This window comes from Bos javanicus, chromosome 15 (genome assembly GCF_032452875.1).
Source record: "Bos javanicus breed banteng chromosome 15, ARS-OSU_banteng_1.0, whole genome shotgun sequence".
Lineage (NCBI taxonomy): Eukaryota > Metazoa > Chordata > Mammalia > Artiodactyla > Bovidae > Bos > Bos javanicus.
The window spans coordinates 42,138,948-42,164,411 of record NC_083882.1 but is presented as its reverse complement, the minus strand read 5'-3'; the positions used below and the strand labels follow the sequence as shown (position 1 = coordinate 42,164,411).

Sequence of the window (25,464 nt, the reverse complement as noted above, 5' to 3'; positions counted from 1 at the left end):
TATTTTATATCCCATGTCATATATCTTATAACATTTCTTTCATATTTTAAATTAATTTATCCCTCTGAACCACATTGTGGGTGACTTCCTCAAATCTGCATTCTGGTTAACAATTTTTTTCCTCAACTATTCCTAATCTGATATAAATGTTACACCAATCAGGATAAGCAAGGTTATGCTACAATAATAAACCACCACAAAGTCTCAGTGGCTTATAACAACTAAGATTTATTACTCGCTTTTGCTACACTGCTTATGAGTCAGCAACAGGCTCTGCTCTGCATTTCCTCACTCAGGACTCAGGCTGATGGAGCTTCTACTATTCTGGAGCAGGGATGATTACAATGTCTGGTGGAAGGAAACACAGGGAAAATTGCATAGTAGTCTTAGGGATCTCAGCTCAAATGTGATACATGTCCTGCCACTGACATTTAATGCCAAATCACATTGCTCACCTAACTTCAAGGGGATGGAGAAGTGTGTCCAGGAGAATACTGAGAAACAGCTTCAACTATAGGAGCTACCAAAGGGTCCGACTACCAAAAAGTCGTACACAACTGAGCAACCGAACAACTGAACTAAAAGTAACTACCACTCCTAAACAGCTGAGTGTTTAATTTTCATGCCTCTATTCCTCATATCTAGGATTATATTTTTTATAATTGTATTTTTATTCTCATATTTTTTATTTGTTCTTTTATGCCTCTAATTTTATACACAACTTGAAAAAAATTTTAAGATTGCTTTATTATCTGCTGTGTTTAGGATACAGTCCTATTGTTTGGGTGTCTGATGATTCTCACTGATGGTAGACTGTTTTATTTTATAATTTTATATTGTCAACTCATCTCCTGTGAAGTTTTATTTAGAGGATTCTTTGTCTCCTGGGCACAGGGTGTGTCTCTCCAGAGTGGTTTATATTTATTTCCAATAGTGTTCCTAGCAGCACCATTGTGATGTTCTTTTCAGAATCTCTGCATATTGCATCATCTCTTCTGTTATGGCATGTACTTTGTGGGTTTGCAGTTTTCCTATGAGGAAGGAGAAAGTTTTTTTCCTATCAGAGTCCAGGGTGAAGCAGATAAACTTCCTTGATTTGTTCCATTGTGACTTGGTGATTGTTTCAAAGATGCAGTCCTTGGAAAGTCTTCACTTTCTATAGGAGGCTCAGAGTCAGCTCCCTGCCATGGGGTCTCTGAGGCCTCATCTCAGATTGCACGTGAGTGCAAAAGCCCAGAGTCCAGATAGCTGAGGCTGACTCTTATCCTCAAGGAAACTGCAGGGTCAGCTTGGTTTCAGTTCTCTTTTCTTTTCTAGTATCTGAGTATTTCTTGTGGATTCAGCTATTCCTTTTGGGTAATGTTTGATTCACTTTATCCAGCAGAAATTTCTAAGTATTTGTAGTCAAAGGATTTTCAAGTTTTCCAGTCAGCCAAAATAGCAGTACCAGAAAATATTCTTTGTATATGAAAAGTTAATGCAATTAATAAAATACCAATCTCATAAGAGGGGCAAAGAATTAAAGAATTTACACAAGTAGAAATACGAAGACCCAACAAACATTTGAAAATGAATGTCAAGAAATACAAATTAAAACTATGAGAAGAGGTACAATATTGCTTCAAAGTCAAAAATACTTTTAAAAAGGAAAAAAAAAAAAAGACAGGATTGTCCATGGTATGATAAATTGAGCATTACTGTTACCCATTAAATGGAGATATCAATGGGTTATTTGGAAATAATTTGCTTTAAAAGCCTTATAAATATTCCTTTCCCCTGAGCCAGTATTTACACTTCTGGAAATCTACCTTAATCCAAAATGCAGACAACTGGCATGTTTCACATTCAGAAAAAAATAGATGTTATATTTTTCTTTTGAATGTGTATCACCTTTCTCGAAATCAGAGATATTTTTCTTGCCCTGTAGTCTTCAGAGTCTCAGGCATAGAGAAAGATTACATATGTAACAAAGAAGTCATATAAAAGCTTAAGGAACAAGCACCATCAGGGAATGGTCTCGGGCACGTCTGGCCCCTCTGTACCAGCCCAAACTGAAGTGTAGCTTGGAAAAACACTGGAGTGGAACCAGATTGTGAAAACCACACATTCACCATTCAACACTCAGCTACCTCCCGTCTTAATGCAAGCACTTTCTTGTGTCCCCAGACTGAACGTGGGCCTCTGCCATGCGCCCCGTAAAGTCTGCTTGCTTCTGTCATGGCACCACTTTCCCTGCCCTGCCCTCACCACAAGTTGGGAGCTCTCTTGGGTCAGGCACAGGCTACCCTTCACCTCTCTAGTCCAGTATCACATGGCACACATCTCAGTGCTCAGTTAATGTCTGTAGAACTAATGGATGAGACTCATGGGCAACTGTGCTCATTCTACAAATTGTGGGTAAGGTGGTACGCAATTGAGAGACCCTGCACCTTGCCGGACAATAATGCAAGAGCCTGCGTGTTAGGATTTCTTTGGTGGCAGCTTCTCCAACTTCCGTGGTATGCAAGAGACCCTGCACCTTGCTGGACAACAATGCAAGAGCCTGCGTGTTAGGATTTCTTTGGTGGCAGCTTCTCCAACTTCCAACACTGACAGAGAGATGTTTGTTAGAGGCCCAGATGCATGTGGGTCAGGAGCCTTGCTGCCAAGATCCAAAACAGACGGTCTGGAGTGAGTGTGTGCTGCCTTCGGACTCTGGGAAGTATCACTGATATTCCCCAGGAAACTTGTGAAACCTCCTGTTTATAAAGGTTTCTCCATCTGTTATACTTTCCCTCCTCCTGCTCTTGGTAATACGGATGTTTGCATTCCATAGGGATTCCTGTCACTAAAAGGTCTGTTTTCTCCTACTAACACCCCCCTCATCAGCCAGAGCTCAAACCCTGGCAGCTCCCAAGGACAGATCCTGGCCCAAAGCACCATCCTCCTCCCTGTGGACTGCGGCAAAGCCTCCAAACGCATCTCTCCACTCCTCAACGTCCACTCCTAATACATCATCCGCTCTGAAGTCAGAGCAATGTTCTAAAAATAAGACCTGACTATGGCCACTGGAGTAAACTCACGGGTGTCTCATTGCCTGTGGGGCAAACGCCCAGACTGTTCTCAAGGCCTGGCACGTGGCCCTGGTCTAAGTCTTACCTTCAGCCTGTCACTGTCCCACTCCAACACCGCAACCAAACAGAAGATGGTTTGTTTCAGAGTCTTCTCACCCCAACCTCCACATCTTTGCACATGCTGTTTCCTCCACCTGTGATGTATTTCCCCCTCTAGTCTGGAAAACTCCTATTTTTACTTTAAAACATAGCAACTCTCTTACTGCATAGCACAGGGAACTACATTCAAAATCCTGTGGTAAACCATAGTGGAAAAGAAGATGAAAAGGAATGTATATGCGTATGTATGTAAACTGAGTCACTTTGCTGTACAGCAGTAATGAACACAACATTGTATATTAACTACACTTCAATAAAAGATTAAAAAAAAACACTGCAATTCAGTATCAAGTGAAATAAGGTGGTGTCTCTCTGTGGTTCTATAGCAATCTGTCCCGAACTTAAAAAAAAAAGTCTTTCTTTAAAGCACTTGTCTTGCCCACAGTTCTGCTGGTTATCTTAGCAGTAACTCCTTTAGCCAGGCTCTCACTCCACCCCCACTGCCCAGACTCCACCTCTATCTGGACTCCTGTAATAGCCGGCTCGTGGGTTTCCCTGTCTCTGTCTTTATCCCAGTGATGTAACTGTCACACTATTGCCAGAGGGAATCTTCTAAACTATATATGATGATGGAAACTCCCTGATTAAAATCTTTGGTTGGATCCCTAATGCTTTCCAGAATAAAAATGCAAATTCCTTAGCATGTGCTGCCCAAAGTGGGGACCCCACAGCACAAAGCCTCTAAGGTCTGGGGTCTGGCAGTCTCATGTGAAGTGCAAGTTGCTCAGTCGTGTCTGACTCTCTGCGACCCAGTGGACGAAACAGTCCATGGAATTCTCCAGGCCAGAATACTGGATTGGGTAGCCTTTCCCTTTTCCAGGGGATCTTCCCAACAGAGGGATCAAACCCAGGTCTTCTGCATTGCAGCCAGGACTCTCCACCAGCTGAGCCACCAGTCAGTCTCATAAAGGAGGTTAAATTCTTGCAGCCTAAGGGCTCTGCATCACTAGTCAGCTTCTCTGGTTATTTTTATCAGGAGTTGCTTGGGGGCCATTCGTGCTTTCTGGTTCCAGACCCCCGGGGCTCACGGGAGCAGTGGCTGCAAGGCCCCTGTGGACAGCATTGGGTGGGGCAGCAAGCCTTGCTCACCCTGACATAGGCCCTGGGACTGCCCCATAGGTGTGATCCTAGCCTGGATCCATCAGGGACCCATAATCACAGGGCCAAGGTGGGGCAGTGGGCAGGAGTCCAGTTTCTTACCAGAGGGGCCACAGCTGCGGCTCGAATTTTGATTTGCAAGTTTTTTAAACTCCATGAGCTCTGCATGGTCCTTCTCATACGTCCTCTTTAGGTTCTCCACATACTGCATCATCACTTCTGTTGCTTTCGACATGCGTTTTTCCTGCAGGGATGCAGAGGAAAAGCTCATCAGCCCTCTTTGCTCTGAGCCAGGATCTGGGCTGTGGGATTCAAAAGGTTACAGTGATATGACTCTAAGAGTTTGCTGTCTAGGGTGTGAGCTGAAACAGGGGCTCAGGCACCTGCCCTCGAGGAGAACAAGAACAAGCCCAGCCATAAAGCCTCAGGAGACGAGAAGGAACAGAGTCCTCCCTGTAAGAATGGGTTGGGGGAGGCTTCATGAAACAGGCTGAAGTGATGTAGGGCATGGGCAGCATCTGGGCATGTAGCTATGGGCATGAGAGACAGTTCGCATTCAGGGAACTCCAAGAGCCAAAGTCTAGAGGCAGGACATTACCAGGCTTGTATCAATGTGAGGATTCCCCCTCCAGACAGAATCCTTTGGAGAGTAAAGAGGATGCCTTCAGGAATTGAGGGCTTCCCTGGTGGCTCAGACAGTAAAGAATCTGCCTTTAATGCGGGAGACCCAGTTTCAATCCCTGGGTTGGGAAGATCCCCTGGAGAAGGAAATAGCAATCCACTCCAGTATTCTTGCCTGGAGAATCCCATGGATAGAGGAGCAGGGCGGGCTATAGTCCATGGGGTTGCAAAGAGTCAGACACAACTGAGTGACTTTCACTTACTTATCAGGAATTGTGCTGGGGCAATAGGCATATACCAGAACTGTCTGGAAAGCCAAGAAAGCACAGGTCGTCCTGCTTATATAGGAATCAGCAAATGGTTGGGTTTGTTCACAAGATGAAAAGGTGAGTTAGAGCTGAACTGAGTGCTTTGGACTCATTCTGAAGGAAGAGGGGAGCCACTGAATGTCTTAAAGGCGTGTCATAATCAGTCCACCAATGGAGACTGGTCTAAAGGAAACAAGATGAGTGGCAGCTAGAGCAACAAGGAAAATGAGGATAAGTGCCTGAACCAGTCCATCGGAACCAGAGAGGACTCTGAGGACTGAGACAAGGAAGCCACTTGGAGAAGGCTGAAGGCTGGAGTGAGAAGCACATTCACAAGGACTGTGCAAAGTGAAGAGTCTTCTCTGCTGACACCTCTCCAATCCCTCAGAGAGCCCACAACCTGCCTGTCTGTGGAGGGGCATGCTCAGTGACCAAACCCTGGACAAAGTCCCCGTAGCCCTGAGCCGAGATCAGTCACTTCCCTAAAGCTCTCCCTCTGTGCTGCTCCCAGCTGGAAGAGCTTTCTGGGTGCTGCCACTCAGGAAAGTTGGGTGACTTTTCCCTGGACGGACATAGGTGGGACAGCCCTGTGGTTTGTTCTTCTTTCATTCTATGAGAACCGCCCAGGGCTGGGCCCCAGGAACACCCCTGTCATGCAACCCACGAGGCAGGACACATGGTACACAGATCCATGGCAACAGCAACAGTGACAACAACATCCAGGTGCTTTACAAGTGTCTCAGCAGCCTTGGATGGCAGACACCGCATTTTACATTTGGAGCAGCTGGCGCTCAGAGAGCTTGTTAACTGACCCAAGGGCACACAGTGAACCCTGGTACAATCAGAATGGAAACTCGGGCCGTCTGGCCCCACAACACCATGATGGGTTGGGGCAGTACCTTGTGTGCCTCAGGACTTCAAAGTGGCTGCAAGGGAGCCACAGTTGGGCTTTCATCCCAGGTTTGCCCATCACTGTGTTATTACCTTTCTGAGACTTCACATTTTTATTGAGGAATATCTTTCCAAGATTACTGGGAGGATTAATGAAACAAAGTGGGTTTTCCTAAAGCATGTTTTGCCAAACACTAAATTCCATGGGAATTGAGTAGGTATTTTATAGGGAGAAAAAAAAGAAGGAAGGGATGGTTCTTTACTCAAATACATTTGAGAAATACATAGGTAATGTTAAACAGGATTTTTCATTACAGGACTTCTCAAAGCCTTGCTTATGCCAGCATGCATTAGAAATCTCCAAGAAAGGTAGCACGCAGCAGTTCCCATGCAGTAGGTATCCATGCGTGCAGGCTAAGTTGCTTCAGTTGTGTCTGACTTTTTGTGACCCCACGGACTGTAGCCTGCCAGGCTCCTCTGTCCTTAGGACTCTCCAGGCAAGAATACTGGAGTGGGTTGCCATGCCCTCCTTCAGGAGATCTTTGCAACCCAGGGACTGAACCATCATCTCTCACATCTCCTGCACTGACAGGCGGGTTCTTAACCACTGGCATAAAAGTTTTTTCTGGGGGAGCACCTCAAGAGTTTAGTGGTCTGCCAAAAATACTCTGAAACAATCGTAATTGGGGACATAGGATGTCCGGCCCACAGGAAGGCATCAGTTGGTGGTGTCTGCAGTTGTCAGCGCTTACACTCAGCCCCAGTTACAAGAGGCAGAGCAGAGCTCACCTGGCGGACGGCCCCCACCATCTCGGCACGGCTGGAGAGGCGGGCAGCCAGGCGGTGCAGGACAGCAATGTCCTCCAGCAGCTTCTGGTAGGTCTCCCGGTGCTCACAGTGGTGCCAGAGGGAAGCTGAGGACTGGGGAGGGAGAAGGAACATCACCTGGGGTCCTCGCAGACCAAGACTTGACTTGTGCTGTCCTGACCGAGAGAAGGGGCCTCTGTAGGCCACCAGCTGCAGCTGTTTCTGGGGTTGAAGAAGCCCAGTGTGGACACTATATATCTGGCCAGCCCAGAGGAAGGCAATCACATCCTGGTCTCTTGTCCCCAAGGTGCTCCCTCTGCCATCCCAGGTCACCCAGCCCCCTTCCCGAAAAGCTGCTGAGGGCTCACAGGCCTTACACACAGCCCTGAGGTAACCAGGTCTTCAGGATCTCAGTCTCAGCTCTCTGAGGAAGCTTCTGCTTGGCTCAGGGCCTCAGCCTCATTTCTCATTTCATGAGACTCTTCTTGGTGACTATGAAAAGCAGGACACCTGGCCCAGTCCCTGGGGACAGTCCCTCCTGCAAGGGTTCTCCAGTCAGGCTTTGCAATTACCGTAATGGAAGCTTTGAAGTTTTCCAGTTCCTTCTCTGTGTTTTCCTCTGTCAGGTTGCGTTCCCTTTCTGCCTGGTTAATTCTAGATTCCAGGGTGTAGCTGTCATTTCTAAAGGCCAAGGACAGTTGTACAAACACGTTCTGTTGGGAACAAGAATGTGGAAGAAGCGCTAGGAGGAGGTACTGGAGGGAGCAAGGCTGCCGGTGAGTTTTTTGCATGAGCATTTACATCACCTCATGGAATCAGCCCGCCCAAAGCAGCCAAGTACAAGTGAAACTCTCCCTTCATGGAGCAAACTGCACAAAAGATGGTGAAATAGGTCCGTACCAGTTCCTTCCCAGGACCAGAAGACCAAACGCATTTTACTAATAAACAATAAGACAGTAACACTTTGCTTTTTCCTAAATGTCAAGAAAATAACATCCTGTATTTGGGTTTAGATAAACTCAGGCCAACATAGCTGACTGTGTAAGCAATGTGGATTCATGCTAGGATTTATGGCACGTGAGTTTTGGAGGTTTCGCATGAAACTACCGTATTTAAAGAAACTCTACTTGAGATGTAAGCCTGCTAATCCAAAGCACATTTCAATCAGCATCTTATCTGAATATACCAAATCCTGAAAGCAGCTTTTAGAAGCTGCCAGGAGATTAAATAAAACCGGGTATGATTCTGTTAGAAGTTTTCTGGAAAGAGTATTCCATGCCAAAAATGCAGCCTGCATGAATGAACTTTGAGAGGTGGGGTTCATCACACATGGAATTCCTGGGCTAGTAGGAAACTTCTGGAGAGGAGAGACAGACAGATGGACTCCACACAGGAAGTAAACAATGGCCTTCATGTGCCTTGCCCGCATCAAGTGGTAGCAGATTTCCACCCTCGGGCGAGCTGATTCTGCCTGAGCGTCTGAGGTTCATGTAACATGGTCCACGGTGGGTAGACATCTCCAGATGGAGAACCGAAAATCCTGAGCTACTCAATAAGATGATGAGAGCAACATCGAAATCTTCTCTGTAGCAAACGTCTGCTCTGCGCCAGCACTGCCAGGACTTTCATGCACTTTAGCTCATTTCATCCCTCAACCACATTCTGTGTCAGGAACTGCTGTGTCCACTTTATGGGTAAAGAGACGGACACCAAGAGAGGTCATTAACTGGCTCAATGAGCCACAGGGGAGTAGCAGAGACAGGATTCAGCCTCAGACTCTCTGATTGCAAAGCCTGTGCTCCTTTCACTGTGCTGACCACGGATTGTGTCAGAACACACGGAGGACAGGAGCTCGCTGTTAACCAAACCACCCATGGCCATCTCCACCAATGTGAGTGGGTGGGGATTTTCTGCCCTGCCCAAACCTCAATCAAGTTTATTAGTAATGGTCAAAGTTTTGTTCTCTATACCTGGGTTATCCCCTTTAAAGGCAGTGCAATATAAAGTGCCCTAAATTCAGTCAGAAGACGAGGATCCAAATGTTGGTTCTGCAAAGCACTGGGTCTGGGATCTCAGATGAGTCATTTAATCCCTTAGTTTCCTCCTTTGTTCTGCTTCCTACTCTACCTGTTTCTCAGAGCTGATGAGCGGGTCAGTTGAAAGCATGGACATGTGTGTGTCATGGGCTGTAAGTGCCCTGTCTGTGTGCCAGGCAATTGTTACTATCTGTGCCAGTATTTCACATTGTCTCTCTCTCTGCTTATGTGGTCCACTGAGTCTCAGGAAGGGTATGTTCACTTTCTTGTTATCAGGGGTAAACCATGCTATAAGATTGTAAAACCTTCCATCCTCCTAACCCAAAGTGAAAAGAAATTCTGGAATCATCTATGTTCCTGCTCCCTTCCTTCTGTCAGCGTCGACATAAAATTGTCATGGAAACAAACTGCTGCTGGTGTTGGAGGTCCTCACTGTCTCCCCTCCGATGCATTCTCTTTGTCCATCTACCCCTTCACCAGAATGAAATGCCTCTCAGCTCTCTCGCCGCCCCCAGTGGGACAGTGTCTCTACAAAGATGAGGAGGCCCTGGGGGGGATCAGTCGAGGTGAGAGAGCTGCCCCCACAGTCTCTCACCATGGCTGAACTGGCTTCCTTATATCTGAAACACTTAGAAGGAAAGCACCTTCATCTTCCAAAGTTTGAAACATGAAATCTGATCCTATTTTAATAATTTAAAAAATAAATTTGATTCACTCTGCAGCCTCCCAGCTGACTTTGTGTACTTAAGTCATGCTTTTAAAGAAAACAATCTTTGAAGAAATGTGGGACTGCCAATTACCTTCTTATCTCTGACCAAAGTTGTTAAAATCTTCATTAACTAGGGTGGGGGGGGGGCGGGATGGCTGGTTCAGTTGGTCTGATCACAGTGCCCATATTTCCTCCATGGTCACTCGTTCTCATGTTTGTGTGAAAATGTCAGGAGCAGAGGCTGGAGAAGGGAATGTTTTGAATAAAGCCACTCATGCCCAAGTACTCAATTTCATAAAGCACTAGAATTACTTACCTCGACTTCCTTTTCAGTGAGTGGAGGGGCACTGTGAAAAAGAAAAAGACACAGAAATGAACTTTGTCCAACCCACGAAATAAACCCAAAGGTGGCTTTGACCAACCAGCAGACCAGGTGTTTCCAGGAATTGGAGTAAGCAGGGCTGGCGAGATGGAGAAGATGCAGGGTGCACTTTGCGTGAGTTCTATAACCTGCGAGAGACTGCCCGGACGCTGACTCCTACAGAGGAAGTGTGCTGGAAAATATTAGATTCTGGGCTCAGTGCTCTACAAGTGCCTCCACTAACGGTGACTTTGGGTGAGCTCTTTAATCTAAGTTTGCTCATCTATAAAATGGGAATAATATCTATCTTGCAGGAGTCTTATAAGGAATACATGTATGTATGTAAATATATATGTACAATACATGCATATATATGTGGGCTTATATTCATACATATGTGACATCTACACAGTTGTTTATGTGTATATACGTATACAAGCACATATATGTATGTATATACGTGTATGTGTACATCTGTGTATATACATGTGATGTCTACACGTGGTGGGCACTCAGGAGATGTTGACTATTACTATGACTAACAGGCGTGTTGTGAAGTCTTAATGAGAGAATACACAAGCTATACAATTTATGAGTTGTATACATCTGAACAGCCATTGTCATCTTTCCGGGGCTGCTCAGGTCTGTAAAGCCTGGCCCTTCTCTTGCCCCTGAGGACTGTGATGAGGGCGCATGTGAGCCAGAGAATGAATGGCAGGAAAGGGTGGCCAGAGCTCTTCTGCCTACCAAGGGCCTCCTCTGATGGCTGGAATCAGATCAGGAGAGAGAGTCCCAGCTGGTGCAGAGGGCGTGGTTCCCCCAGCAAGCACCCTCCACTCTGCACGCTCGCGCGGACACCGCTCTGGCTGGTGACTACAGCTAGCCCAGCTCAGAAACCTGGACAACGTAAACAACACACGGGCCCTTTCCTGTGCTGGGGAGGACGAGGAGTCCCACCGGCGTCACAGGACTTGGCAACACAGTGTGTCATCGATAAGGCTCTCAGGAAACACAGCTTCCTCCCTTTGACGGGTGCGGAGAGACCCTGAGAGCAAAGGTAGGGGTCAGCAGTCTCTGCAAGGGACTGGTTCTCACCCCTGACAAGGGACTATGAGAACCTTCCTGTCAGGATGAGACAACAAGACCCCATGGCCATCCAGTCAGCAGAGTACAGAGCATGAGATAAACAACTGCAAAGATGTTGGATGCTTGCAATTCTTGCCACAACCCCATCCGTCAGGCCCTTTCCTCTGGGGGCCAGCCAACAATCTCAACTCTCCTATAGAGCATGCATGTCTTGCTTATATGGTGCAACAAAACTCATTGAGCTTACCTTTGACTCTTGACTTTGTTTGGACATTATGTGAAAATTACATGTTTTCATCAATTATTAACCAAACTTATTTTTCAACCTTGATTACTCATTGGCTGCTTTTCTTTTTGCTATAGAAAACTTTTTTTTTTTTTTTTAATGTACAAGGCCTTGAGGGCTCAGGGAGGTGTGGTTTAGGTAAAGAAACTGCATGACAAGGCCAGCTCCCAAAGCAGAGCGCTCTACCTCATGAACTGTCACCGGCAGGCAAGGGGGCAAAGCCATTACCCTCCAAAAAGGTGGCGACGTATGAGGAGACCAGTTTGGATATCATTGTGTGCCTCAGAATTCAAACTGCCTTAAGAGGCCTTAGAATAAAATCAAGGGCCTCTGTGAACTGTCCCCTACCAGACTCTCTTTCTCAGCCTTGAAGGCTGTTTCGTCTTCAAACACACTTATCTTATGTGGCCCCAGGGCCTTTGCATCTACTGTTCTTCCCTTTTTTTCATTCTCTTACATTTGTAATTCATAGAATTGTACAAACATCATTACAGTCAACCTTAGAACTTTTTAATCATCCCCCAAAGGAACTCTGAACCAATTAGCAGTCACTCTCCCAACCCCCATCCTGAGCCCTAGACAACCGCTAATCTCCTTTGTCTCTATGGATGTCCCTATCCTGGATATCTCATATAAATGGAGTCATACAATACTGACTGACTTCTTTCACTTACCATAATGTTTTCAAGGTTTATCCACCTGGTAGCATATACAAATACTTCATTTTTATGGCTGAATAGTATTCTATTCTATGGATATATCAGATTTTACTTCTCTGTTTATTAGTTGATAGGCATTTGGTTTGTTTCCATTTTTAGCTATTATGAAAAATACTTGTTATTGAACATTCACATTCCAGTTTTTGTGTGGGCACATATTTTCATCTCTGCTATATATATAGGAGTGGAATTGCTGGGCTACTTTGGCCACCTCATGCGAAGAGTTGACTCATTGAAAAAGACTCTGAGGCTGGGAGGGATTGGGGGCAGGAGGAGAAGGGGACAACAGAGGATGAGATAGCTGGATGGCATCACTGACTCAATGGACATGAGTTTGGGTGAACTCCGGGAGTTGGTGATGGACAGGGAGGCCTGGTGTGCTGCAATTCATGGGGTCGCAAAGAGTCGGACACGACTGAGTGAATGAACTGATGATAACTGTACGTTTAACTTTTCAAGGAATTGTTATTCAAATTGGCTGTACCATTTTACTGAGAATTTCAATTCTTCCACATCCTCACCAACATTTGCTATTGCCCAACTTTTTATTGGGCTTCCCTGGTGGCACAGTCCGTAAGGAATTGGCCTGCAATGTGGGAGACCTGGGTTCGATTCCTGGGTTGGGAAAATCCCCCGGAGGAGGGCATGGCAACCCACTCCAGTATTCTTTCCTGGAAAATCTCCATGGACAGAGGAGCCTGGAGGTCTGCAGTCCATGGGGTCGCAAAAGTTGGACACAACTGAGCGACTAAACATAGCACAGCACATGTTTTCTATTATAACTATTCTAGAGATTTAAAATTATATCTCATTTATGATAAATGATAAATCATTCAATGAAGTTATTATTCATGATAAACCATCTGAATTTGCATTTCCCTAATGACTAAAAGATGAGGAAAGGCAGGCACCTTAAAGATGGCAGAGTAGAAGGACGTGCGCTCATCCTCTCCTCTGAGAACTCCAAAATTTCAGCTAACTGCTGAACAGCCATTGACAGGAGAATATTGGAGCCTACCCAAAAAAGACCCCACATCCAAAGACCCTCGACAAGGGTAGGAGGGGAAAAACCACATTTAGAATCAAAGCCCATACCTTCCAGAGATGCTCGGAGGGCTCAAACAAAACCTTGTGCATGCCAGGACCCAGGGACCCCACAAGAGACTGAGCCAGACTTGCCTTTGAGTGTTTGAGTGTCTCCTGTGGAGGCACAGGTCAGCGGAGGCCTGCTGCGGGGACAGGGACTCTGGCAGCAGCAGACCTGGGAAGCCTGGCTTGTGAGCCCCACCATAGAGCCACCGAGCAGACAAACCCACAAACTGGAGCAATGACCCCACAAGAGACTGAGCCAGACTTGCCTATGAGTGTCCAGGAGTCTCCATTGGAGGCATGGGTAGATAGTGGCCTTCTGTGGGGTCAGGGGCACTGAATACAACAGTCCTGGCATAAGTCCTTTTGAAGGAGGACCCCCAATCCTGGTTTGGCCTCAGGCCAAACTATAGGGAGAGAACACAGCCCCATCCATCAACAGAAAATTGGGTTAAAGATTTACTTAGTATGGCCCTGCCCATCAGAGCAAGACCAGGATTCCCCCACAGCCAGTCCCTACCATCAGGAAGTTTCCACAAACCTCTTATCCTTATCCATCAGAGACAGACAGAATGGAAACTGCAGTTATAGAAAACTAACCAAACTGATCACTTGGATCACAGCCTTGTCTAACTTAATGAAACTATGAGCCATGAAACTATGTAGGGCCACCCAAGACGGACGGGTCATGGCGGAGAGTTCTGACAAGACGTGGTCCACTGGGGGGAGGGAATGGCAAACAACGTCAGTATTCTTACCTTGAGAACCCTATTAGCATTGTGAAACGTCAAATAAGGTATGACACTGAAAGATGAACTCCTCAGGTTGGTAGGTGCCCAATATGCTACTGGAGAAGAGTGGAGAAATAACTCCAGAAAGAATGAAGAGGCTGAGCCAAAGCAAAAACAACACCCAGTTGTGGTTGTGATTGGTGATGGAAGCAAAGTCAGATGCTGTAAGGAACAATATTGCATAGGAACCTGGAATGTTAGGTCCATGAATCAAGGCAAATTGGAAGTGGTCAAACAGAAGATGGCAAGAGTGAACATCAATATTTTAGGAATCAGTCGACTAAAATGGACTGAAATGGGCGAATTTAATTCAGAAGATCATTATATCTACTACCGTGGGCAAGAATCCCTTGGAAGAAATGGAGCAGCCCTCATAGTCAACAAAAGAGTCCGAAATGCAGTACTTGGGTACAATCTCAAAAATGACAGAATGATCTGTTTCCAGGGCAAACCTTTCAATATCACCATGATCTAAGTCTATGCCCCAACCACTAATGCTGAAGAAGCTGAAGTTGAAAGGTTCTATGAAGACTGCCGGGGACCAGCCCCGGCTGATCCAGGGTATTCGAAGGAGAGACGGCGTAGGCGAAGATCAGGAAACAATTGCTTAATTAAATGTTAATTAAGGATATAAAGAGTAATAGAATGAGGATAGCTCAGTAGGAAAATTCAGTGAAGAAAAGAGGCTGAAATAAGGATAGCTCAGTGAGGAAATTCAGTGGAGAAGAGAGGCTGAATAATTCAGCCAGAAGGTAAGAGAAAGAACAACATGGTGAGACCAAGTTTCGGTGAACAAGGCCCGCACTTTATTTTCCAAAGTAGTTTTTATACCTTAAGTTATGCACAGAGGATAATGGGGGAAGGGGTAGAGTCTTGCAGCAAACCAGGCTTTCTTCCTGCAAACTTATCATATGCAAAAGCTTAGGTGATTTGCATCATCTTCTGGCCCGGAGGCCTGTTAACATTTTAAGACCTTTTCTTCAGAAAACTTATTTTTCTCTAAAGGTGATTGGTCAGGAGCCACCCTCCAAAAGCATTAGATAAAGTTGCATTCCTACAGAGCAAAGGTGTGGTGGGCTATAACAAGAAAAAGAATTAACTCAAGGGTCCCAGGTTACAAACATTAAAGCTACTACTTACACCAATTATATTAATCAATACACTGCCAGGGACACAGCAGGTAAGGGATATGGAAACTTAGCAGCAAACATTGGCCCAACAAGTGAAAATCCCTTCACCAATACAATTTCTAATCAATCTTTTAACTACTCGAAAGAATCTGTGTTTAGACAGTTTAGAACATCTCCTGCCTCTCACAGTTGGGAGGCTCTGAACAATCACATGTGGCCGGAAAAACCTATTCAGGCAGGCTAGAGGATTTCCAAAGGAGTTTGTAGGTTAAACACTGTCACACCCAGGAATTATTAACTGGAGCTGTAAGCTAACTTTTTTCAGAGAGGTAGTGGGGGACAGCCCCCCGTAAAGTCAGAGGTGTAGGTGAAAGCACAAAGCAGAAAGTAGGCAGACTCTGGTTTTGGGGGTAGATTGCTCGAGAATTTCCAGGGAGACTCCTGAGGCTTGATCCCGCCTTTGCGTATGCCAAGCCTCCTTCCTCATGACCTTTGCCAGAGGCGGAGCTCGCTCCCCGCAGAAGACCTACAAGACCTTCTAGAACTAACACCAGAAAAAGATGTCCTTTTTATCATAGGGGACTGGAATGCAAAAGTAGGAAGTCAAGAGGTACCTGGAATAACAGGAAAGTTTGGCCTTGGAGTACAAAATGAAGTAAGGCAAAGGCTGACAGAGTTTTGCCTGATCACAGCAAACACCCTCTTCCAACAACACAAGAGACGACTCTACACATGGACATCACCAGATGGTCAATACTGAAATCATATCGATTATATTCTCTGTAACCAAAGATGAAGAAGCTCTCCACAGTCAGCAAAAACAAGACCAGGAGCTGACTGTGGCTCAGATCATGAACTCCTTATTGCAAAATTCAGGCTTGAAACTGAAGTACAGAAAACCAGTAGACCATTCAGGTATGACCTAAATCAAATCCCTACAATTATACAGTGGAAGTGACAAATAGATTCAAGGGATTAGATCTGATACATAGAGTGCCTGAAGAACTATGGACCAAGGTTCAGAACACTGTACAGGAGGTGGTGATCAAAACCATCCCCAACAAGAAGTACAAAAAATGCAAAATCATTGTCTGAGGAGGCCTTACAAATAGCTGAGAAAAGAAGAGAAACAAAAGGCAAAGGAGAAAAGGAAAGATATATCCATCTGAATGCAGAGTTCCAAAGAACAGCAAGGAGAGATGAGAAAGCCTTCCTCAGTGATCAATGCAAAGAAATAGAGGAAAACAATAGAATGGGAAAGACTAGAGATCTCTTTAAGAAAATTAGAGATACAAGGGGAACATTTTATGTAAAGATGGGCACAATAAAGGAAAGAACAGTATGGACCTAACAGAAGCAGAAGATATTGAGAACAGGTGGCAAGAATACGCAGAAGACCTATACAAAAAAGATCTTAATGACCCAGATAACCACGATGGTGTGATCACTCACCTAGAACCAGACATCCTGGAATGTGAAGTCAAGTAGGCCTTAGGGAGCATCACTACAAAGAAAGCTAGTGGAGGTGATGGAATTCCAGCTGAGCTATTTCAAATCCTCAGAGATGATGGTGTGAAAGTGCTGCACTCAACATGCCAGCAAATTTGGAAAACTCAGCAGTGGCCACAAGACTGGAAAAGATTAGTTTTCATTTCAATCCCAAAGAAAGGCAATGCCAAGCAATGTTCAAACTACCACACAATTGTACTCATTTCACACGTTAGCAAAGTAATGCTCAAAATTCTCCAAGCTAGGCTTCAACAGTACTTGAATTGAGAAATTCCAGGTGTTCAAGTTGGATTTAGTAAAGGCAGAGGAACCAGAGATCAAATTGCCAACATCCGTTGGATCATAGAAAAAGCAAGAGAATTTCAGAAAATCATCTACCTCTGCTTCATTAACTATACTAAAACCTTTGACTGTGTGGATCACAGCAAACTGTGTAAAATTCTTCAAGAGATGGGAATACCAGACCACCTTACCTGCCTCTTGAGAAATCTGTGTGCAGGTCAAGAAGCAACAGTTAGAACCAGAACATGGAACGACGGACTGGTTCCAAATTGGGAAAGGAGTACGTCAAGGCTGTGTATTGTCTACCTACTTATTTAACTTATATGCAGAGTAAATCATGCAAAATGCCAGACTGGATAAAGCACAAGCTGAAATCAAGACTGCTGGGAGAGAAAGCAACAACCTCAGATAATGCAGATGACACCACCCTTATGGCAGAAAGCGAAGAGGAACTAAAAAGGCTCTTGATGAAAGTGAAAGAGGAGAGTGAAAAAGCTGGCTTAAAACTCAACATTCAGAAAACTAAGATCATGGCATCTGGTCCCATAACTTCATGGCAAATAGATGGGGAAACAATGGAAAGACTGACAGACTATTTTCTTGGTCTCCAAAATCAGTGCAGATGGTGACTGCAGCCATGAAATTAAAAGATGCTTGCTCCCTGGAAGAAAAACTATGACAAACCTAGACAGCATATTAAAAAGCAGAGACATTACTTTACCAACAAAAGTCCATCTAGTCAAGGCTATATTTTTTCCAGCAGTCATGTATGGATGTGCGAGTTGGACTGTGAAGAAAGCTGAGCGTCAAAGAATTGATGCTTTTGAACTGTGGTGTTGGAGAAGACTCTTGAGAGTCCCTTGGACTGCAAAGAAATCCAACCAGTCCATCCTAAAGGAAATCAGTCCTGAATATTCATTGGAAGGACTGATGCTAAAGCTCCAATATTTTGGTCACTTGATGCGAAGAGCTGACTCATTTGAAAAGACCCTGAAGCTGGGAAAGATTGAAGGCAGGATGAGGAGGGGATGACAGAGGATGCGATGGTTGGATGGCATCGTCAACTTGATGGACATGAGTTTGGGCAAGCTCCAGGAGTTAGTGATGGACAGGGAAGCCTGGTGTGCTGCAGTCCATGCGATCACAGAGAGTTAAATATGACTAAGCGACTGAACTGAATGACTAATGATGCTGAGCATACTTTCATGTGTTCATTGACCCCTCATACACATTCTTTGAAGAAATGTCTATTTAAATCTTCTGTCCACTTAAAGATATTAGTTGTCAATACTACTCAGCCATAAAAAATGAAATTGAAATTTTGCCATTTGCAGCAATATGGATGGACTCGGAGGGCATCATGCTAGGTAAAATAAGTCAGACAGAGAAAGACAAACATTTTATGATCTCACTTTTGTGGAATCTGAAAAAGTACATCAAGCTAGTAAATACAACAAAAAAGAAACAGACTTACAGATATGGGTTACCAGTAGGGGAGAGGGAAAGAGGAAGGAAGAAGGGCAATATAGGAATATGGGATTAAGAGGTACAAACTATAGTTAAAAAAAAAAAAAAAGGCTGTAAAGATATATTGTACAAAAACAGGGAATATAGTCAGTATTTTATGATGACTATAAATGAAGTACAACCTTTTAAAATTGTGAGTCATTATACTGTATATATGTAACTTATATAATATTGTACAACTATATTTCAATAAAAAATTTTAAATTATTTTTAAAATTTAACAAATGTTGTGTTATTGAATTATAAGTTCTTTATATATTATAGAAAGAAACCCCTTATCATATACATGCTTTGCAAATATTTCCTCCTGTTCTGTGGTTTGTCTCTTCACTTTCTCGATGGCGTTGTTTGCATCACTTATGAACCTTACGTGCTGAGTTGGAACCACCTCACGTGGCCCTTTATTATTCTCTTTGTTTTGGGTGCATTAGCCCTGCCTGGACTATTGGACTTTGGCCTTTCTGGGGTCAAAGCTCAAGTCTGGTGCTCTTGTGTTCCATCCAGAATCGAACACAGGGGCCCCCCAGTGTGGGCTCTTGTGCAGCCCACGCCCTGATTTTACCTTCCAGGGAGGGACTTGTGGACCCGCAGTTTGCGAAGCAGCACATCAGAAATATTGGGCATGACATCCAGCCCGCCCTTTGACTCTTCTTCCTCAATAGCTGAGGAGAGTTCAGAAGGGTGTCCTGGAAAAACAGAAAAAAGTATTTAACTTATAAAATGTCTGTTTGAAATCACAGTAATATTCTTGGCAATTTGCTTCAGGGGGTAAGGAAGAACTTTAACATTTATTAGAGCTTGGTTATATGCCAGGGGCTTCATGATTGTTATTTTATCCTCGCAATAATCCAATGAGCTAGACTTTAATCATCCCATTTTACAGGAGGGTAAACCAAGACTCAGCAAGATTAATATTGTGTTGGCCAAAAAGTTCATTTGGGTATATCCAAACAAACCCTTTGACCAACCCAGTAACTTGCTTACAGTCACAGAACTGGTAAATGGCATGGACTATAAACAGTTCTATCTGCTCCAAGTTCTCTGTTCTTCCCACCGCTCCCCACAGTACCAAGCAGTCTCCTTTGTCTGGGGTCTGAGATTGGTTTTTGGCAATTGGAAGCTGGTTGGCTTGTTGGCTATAATGTTTAGAAAAGTCCCCTCTCTTTGGCAGACTTCTCAGGAGGCTGGCTGCCCAACTAATCTTCCTCAAGTGAATTCTATTATCTGTGTCCCACTTAGAAATAAGAATTTGCTTCCATATTCCCACAGATAGGAGTAGAAACAGGGTTTTTCCAGAGTAAAGCTAAGGTCATTAAATCTTTGATCTTTTGTAGACCTCTGAAATAGTTGCCTCTGAGTTAGTTGTCCTGAGTTGCCTCAGGACCAATAAAAAACTTTTTTTTTCCCCCAAATATCTCCTAACCTTCCTTGGTCTGTGCTCTGAAGGCAGAAATAACAAGCCAAGTGTTCTCTTTGCCACAAATTTTTCTCATGTTCACAGACAGCTCCAAAGCTTCCTTTCTCCATTTTCCCAACTGTTCAGCGTGGCCTCTAGATACATCCCATGCCCCTACATTCTGGTTGTTGCTACCCCAGAGGCTCCAATGTCCTCCATCAAACTCTTATCTCTGGAGCATGTTGGCAATGTCCTTTGCATTGACCTCAGTTATTCATTTGGCATAGACTTGCTGTGCCCTATGGGCTCATAGCACACTTCAAATTAAAAGTCTCAAATCTCTTTTACTTGAGCTAAATCAAATATCTATGTCTCATACAATGCTTACTTTCCATTGCAGGACTTTATAGTTATCCATCCCTTACCATCTTTCATGGATTTGGGCCCAGCAGATTTCTAGAACTATAGTCAAGGCCTGCGGTCAGGACTGTGGGCAAGGTTGTGGTAGCCAGCTAAATGGAGCTAAGATTGGGAGTCATGAATTAGAAGCCTCCTCAAGTGAGATCACGTGGTGAGATGATTAGGTATACTTTGGCTCTAGGTGAAGAATGTTTACATACTTAGATCCTTCCAACAACTGAACAGTGTTGATGATGTTCCTGGCCCTCAAGGCATCCAGCAAAGTCTGGAGAACCATCTATCAGAGCCACGGCAGCCAGCAATCCTTCTTGGGATCTGAGATTCTACTCATATCAGGTAGCTACTTCTCTTAGCTACCTGTCACCTCTTGAGTTCTGCCCTGGCACTGCTCTCTGACATTTCCATGTGACAGAGGGCAAACCTTGTGGTGCCTTTGGCCTCACTCTGCCTTTATGTATCCCCACTTCACCCAGCAGAGAGATAATGAAGAACTGGGCTCTTGAGGAAATCTGTAGGATTGATAGAATTATACAAGATCTAATCACCATAGTGAAGTCATATGAGGGGGTTTTTTGCCTGGAAAAGTCCCCTAGGTAGAACCCCACCCATTAAAATGGCTGTCTTAAGAGTGATCCCATGGGATTTCCCTGGTGGTCCAGTGGCTAAGACTCTGGGTTTCCAATGCAGGGGTCCCAGGTTCGATCCCTGATCAGGGAAAGAGACCCCACACGCGTCAACTAAAGATCTCACATGCCACAGTGAAGATCAAAGATCCTGCATGCTGCAACTAAGAACTGACACAGCCAAATCAATAAGCAAATATTATTTTTTAAAATGGTGGTCCTAGAACAAGTGGCTCTCAGAACCAGCCACCCTCCTGATTGCAACCAAACTGACGACAATGCCAACACAAAATTTTAAAGTCAACTAAAAATATATCACAACTCTCAATACAGGAAATGATAATAATCTTTAAAAATAATGGTCAGAGAAAAAATTTCCTAGAAATAAATGTAGAGCTCCCAACCTTGTTAACCCTTTCTTCCTCCCTCAAAGAATCAGTCCTGAGAGGAAGATATCAGAGGTAGTGGTAAGGTTGTGATAAACTTTTGTAGTTACTTTTGTGACTACAGAGCCAGAAGAGAACAGGACCAAGGGGTGAGTGGGCAGATGAAGAGGTGTTCAGAAAGTTTCTCTGGAGTAGAAAGATCTCCACACCACCAAACAACACTCCAACTAGATGAAAAATTGCCTGTGCGGCTATTTGTTTTTCATAATGAGGAGGCAAGGAAAAGAAAGGAAAAGCAGAATGACAGCATGGTATTCTACCAGCTGATAATCTCAAACAATATAAAGGGATTTACCAGAAAGGAAGATACATGAGAAAATAAATCAAACAAGTCCCGCTGATGGAGTGAGTGGCAGAAGACACATGGAAAACCCCAGCTGAAAATCGACCCACCCATCCTGCACTTCTGAGAAATAGCAGAGTGGCCAAACTCTTTGAATTTTGCCTGTCTTTTCCTTCCTTTCTCTGGCAGAAGAGTGAGAGTGGCTGCTGGCAATGGATGGGTCAAGTGTGGAAAAGAAACATCTGGGCAGATTGTCCCTATAATTCTACTCTGAATTGGTGAAATAATCCATGCCTTACTACTGGCCACCCAAGGGAATAAGATATACCCCAACTTCGGTGTCATAAATTCAAGTGCTACGGTACAAACAAAATTATAGAAAAAGAGCAGAAACCAACCCGCAACCACCACTACCCACAGCTCCATCTGAACTTCCTCTTTTCCCCATTCTCCAAGCAGTGACCAAGCAGACACAAAACACCCAGTCCTCAACTCAGCACAGCCAGGAGGACAGAGATCTCAGAAAAGGTAGGAAGAAGTCAATGAAAATTGATCTACACAATATATCTAGGTCAAGAGAAACTTCAAGTAGAAATGTTCTCGTCAAAAATAAATTAAATGAAAACAAATGTCATGGCAACTACACAAAAATAGTGAAAAGAGGAAGGAAAGCAGGGAGGAAGGTGTAAAGGAAAGAAGAAAGGAAACACACAGGCCACAGATGTCAGGATAGAAACAGAGATGCAAGAACATGTCAAAAATGCATTTTTGTGTAAAGGGCATGGCACAAGTGCTTTGACTCTAGGAGAAATTAGAACTCCCCCTCAAAACGAAAAAAAGAATCAGAGGTGAAATTAGAGGATGGCATAAAATGGAAGAAGATTACAATCTAAGAAAATAAACTGAAGACCAAAAATAATAAAGCAAAAAATTCTAAAAACGTAGATCTAACCAATATGTTGGAAATATGAAGAAATAAAAACAAAGCCTCAAGTTGAGTTAGTGGAGGAAACTGAGATGAGCATAAGGAATAAAAAAGGAAAGAAAGATTAAAGTATTGAGAGGCAGAATAATGGACCTCCAGTGAAGACACTGATGAGAAATTTCCAGATAATGGTGGCTCTGAAGAAGGGGAAAAACAAAAGCAACAAAGAACAGGGTCAAAGACGAGAGAAGAAAAAATTTCCTCCATGGAGAGAAAAGCCAAATTTGCAGACTGAAAAAGCACACCACTACAGAAAAAAACACATGTATATATAATCTTATTCTTTCTATGTATGTAGATATATCTTATATAGATCTGTATCTATATATCTTCTCCAACTACCCTCATAGAAAGAGTAAGCCACCTACAGGGAAAGGTGAGGATTGAGAGGTGCTGTAAATAAGCTGGTCTTAAGACTTCTTGGCAAGACTGAATACAGTGGAGCATTTATAAAGATCTGGGGAAAAGAGAGATCCAGAATGTATAACCGTCCAAGCTCTCTTTCAAGGGACTTTCTTCCCTGGTGGCTCAGTGGTAAAGAATCCACCTGCCAATGCAGGAAGGCATGTTCAATCTCTGGGTCAGGAAGATCCCCTGGAGAAGGGAATGACAGCCCACTCCAGTATTCTTGCCTGGGAAATTTCATGGACAAAGGAGCCTGGGGGGCTACAGTCCATGGGGCCACAAAGAGTTGGACATGAGTTAGTGACCAAACAGACAACAGCAACAGTACCTCAATGATATTTTAAAAGTGTTCATATTTCTTGTTACTTTGTGGCTTAGATAATCATACACTGCATCCTTTTTAAATGTGTATCAAAGACTGGTTCTGGGCCCTTGATTCTGTTTTATTCTGATAAGTACTGTACCACTTTAATTACTACTGCCTTATAATATATTCTAAGTATACAGTCAGTTACTTCTCCCCTCTCGCTGTTTTTTTTTTTTTTTTTTGAAGAGTATTCATTATATTTTAGACAAAGATTCAGTGAGAATAGAAAGAGCAACTAGACAAGAATTCAGGAGACTGGACTTCATGGCCAAATACCACTTAACAGTGTCTGGCGTCTTTCAATGTGTCTGGTGTCTTTGTGACCCTACAGACTGTAGTATGCCAGGCTCCTCTGTCCACAGGATTCTCCAGGCAAGAATACTGGAGTAGGTTGCCATTCCCTCCTCCAGGATATCTTCTCGACCCAGGCATCAAATCTGCATCCCCTCCTGGGCAGGGAGTTTCTTTACCACTGAGTCACCTGGGAAGCCCAATCTTTGGGGTAACAGAATCTTAAATCTTCAGATACATATATCTTATTAAATAAAACAAAGTTCAGAAGTATTAGTAAGATAAATACAAATATAACTATATATAAACTGCTTGAAAACAGATTTGCTACCCCAATTAAGGAGAAATAATTGGGCTTCCCTGGTGGCTCAGATGGTAAAGAACCACCTGCAATGTAGGAGACCTGAGTTTGATCCCTGGGTCAGGAAGATCCCCTGGAGGAGGGAATGGCTACCCACTCCAGTATTCTTGCCTGGAGAATCCCATGGACAGAGTAGTCTGGTGGGCTATAGTCCATGGAGTCGCAAATAATTGGACATGACTGAATGACTAACACATATACACTGGAGAGAATAAAAAGTTGTTGCTTTTTAAGAATTTATGGGGTTGTGGGTAAAATTTCAAGACAAATCTTTTCCTAGGGTTTTAGACCTGCTTTAATAAAGAAGTTAGAAATTAAAAGTAGAGATTATATCATATTTTTTCCAAAGATATCATATAAACATGATTAATTTTTAAAAAATTAATGGATATTTTACTTCTGTGAATCTTCTTGTCAATGCTGAATCAGATCAGATCAGTCGCTCAGTCGTGTCCGACTCTTTGCGACCCCATGAATCCCAGCACGCCAGGCCTCCCTGTCCATCACCAACTCCCGGAGTTCACTCAGACTCACGTCCATCGAGTCAGTGATGCCATCCAGCCATCTCATCCTCTGTCGTCCCCTTCTCCTCTTGCCCCCAATCCCTCCCAGCATCAGAGTCTTTTCCAATGAGTCAACTCTTTACAGGAGGTGGCCAAAGTACTGGAGTTCAGCTTTAGCATCATTCCTTCCAAAGAAATCCCAGGGCTGATCTCCTTTAGAATGGACTGGTTGGATCACCTTGTAGTCCAAGGGACTCTCAAGAGTCTTCTCCAACACCACAGTTCAAAAGCATCAATTCTTCGGCACTCAGCCTTCTTCACAGTCCAACTCTCACATCCATACATGACCACAGGAAAAACCATAGCCTTGACTAGATGGACCTTTGTTGGCAAAGTGATGTCTTTGCTTTTGAATATTCTATCTAGGTTGGTCATAACTTTCCTTCCAAGGAGTAAGCGTCTTTTAATTTCATGGCTGCAGTCACCATCTGCAGTGATTTTGGAGCCCAGAAAAATAAAGTCTGACACTGTTTCCACTGTTTCCCCATCTATTTCCCATAAAGTGATGGGACCGGATGCCATGATCTTCATTTTCTGAATGTTGAGCTTTAAGCCAACTTTTTCACTCTCCACTTTCACTTTCATCAAGAGGCTTTTTAGTTCCTCTTCACTTTCTGCCATAAAGGTGGTATCATCTGCATATCTGAGGTTATTGATATTTCTCTCAGCAATCTTGATTCCAGCTTGTGTTTTTTCCAGTCCAGCATTTCTCATGATGTACTCTGCATATAAGTTAAATAAGCAGGGTGACAATATACAGCCTTGACGTATTCCTTTTCCTATTTGGAGCCAGTCTGTTGTTCCATGTCCAGTTCTAACTGTTGCTTCCTGACCTACATACAAATTTCTCAAGAGGCAGATC

The 25,464-nt window shown here is 43.9% G+C and overlaps 1 protein-coding gene across 6 annotated transcripts in view; it reads right to left on the bottom strand.

Annotated features, from left to right (window-relative positions):
• The window catches only part of IRAG1 (inositol 1,4,5-triphosphate receptor associated 1), a 125,951-nt gene that overhangs the window by 24,123 nt on the left and 76,364 nt on the right, over window positions 1–25,464 (bottom strand). For all 6 annotated transcript variants that reach the window (XM_061440798.1, XM_061440799.1, XM_061440803.1 and 3 more), the window contains 5 exons: window positions 19,025–19,148; window positions 9,999–10,029; window positions 7,510–7,650; window positions 6,920–7,051; window positions 4,413–4,554 (listed from right to left, as the gene is read on the bottom strand). In XM_061440798.1, coding sequence (XP_061296782.1) covers window positions 4,413–4,554; window positions 6,920–7,051; window positions 7,510–7,650; window positions 9,999–10,029; window positions 19,025–19,148 — 570 coding nt within the window. The remainder of the gene's footprint in view (window positions 1–4,412; window positions 4,555–6,919; window positions 7,052–7,509; window positions 7,651–9,998; window positions 10,030–19,024; window positions 19,149–25,464) is intronic.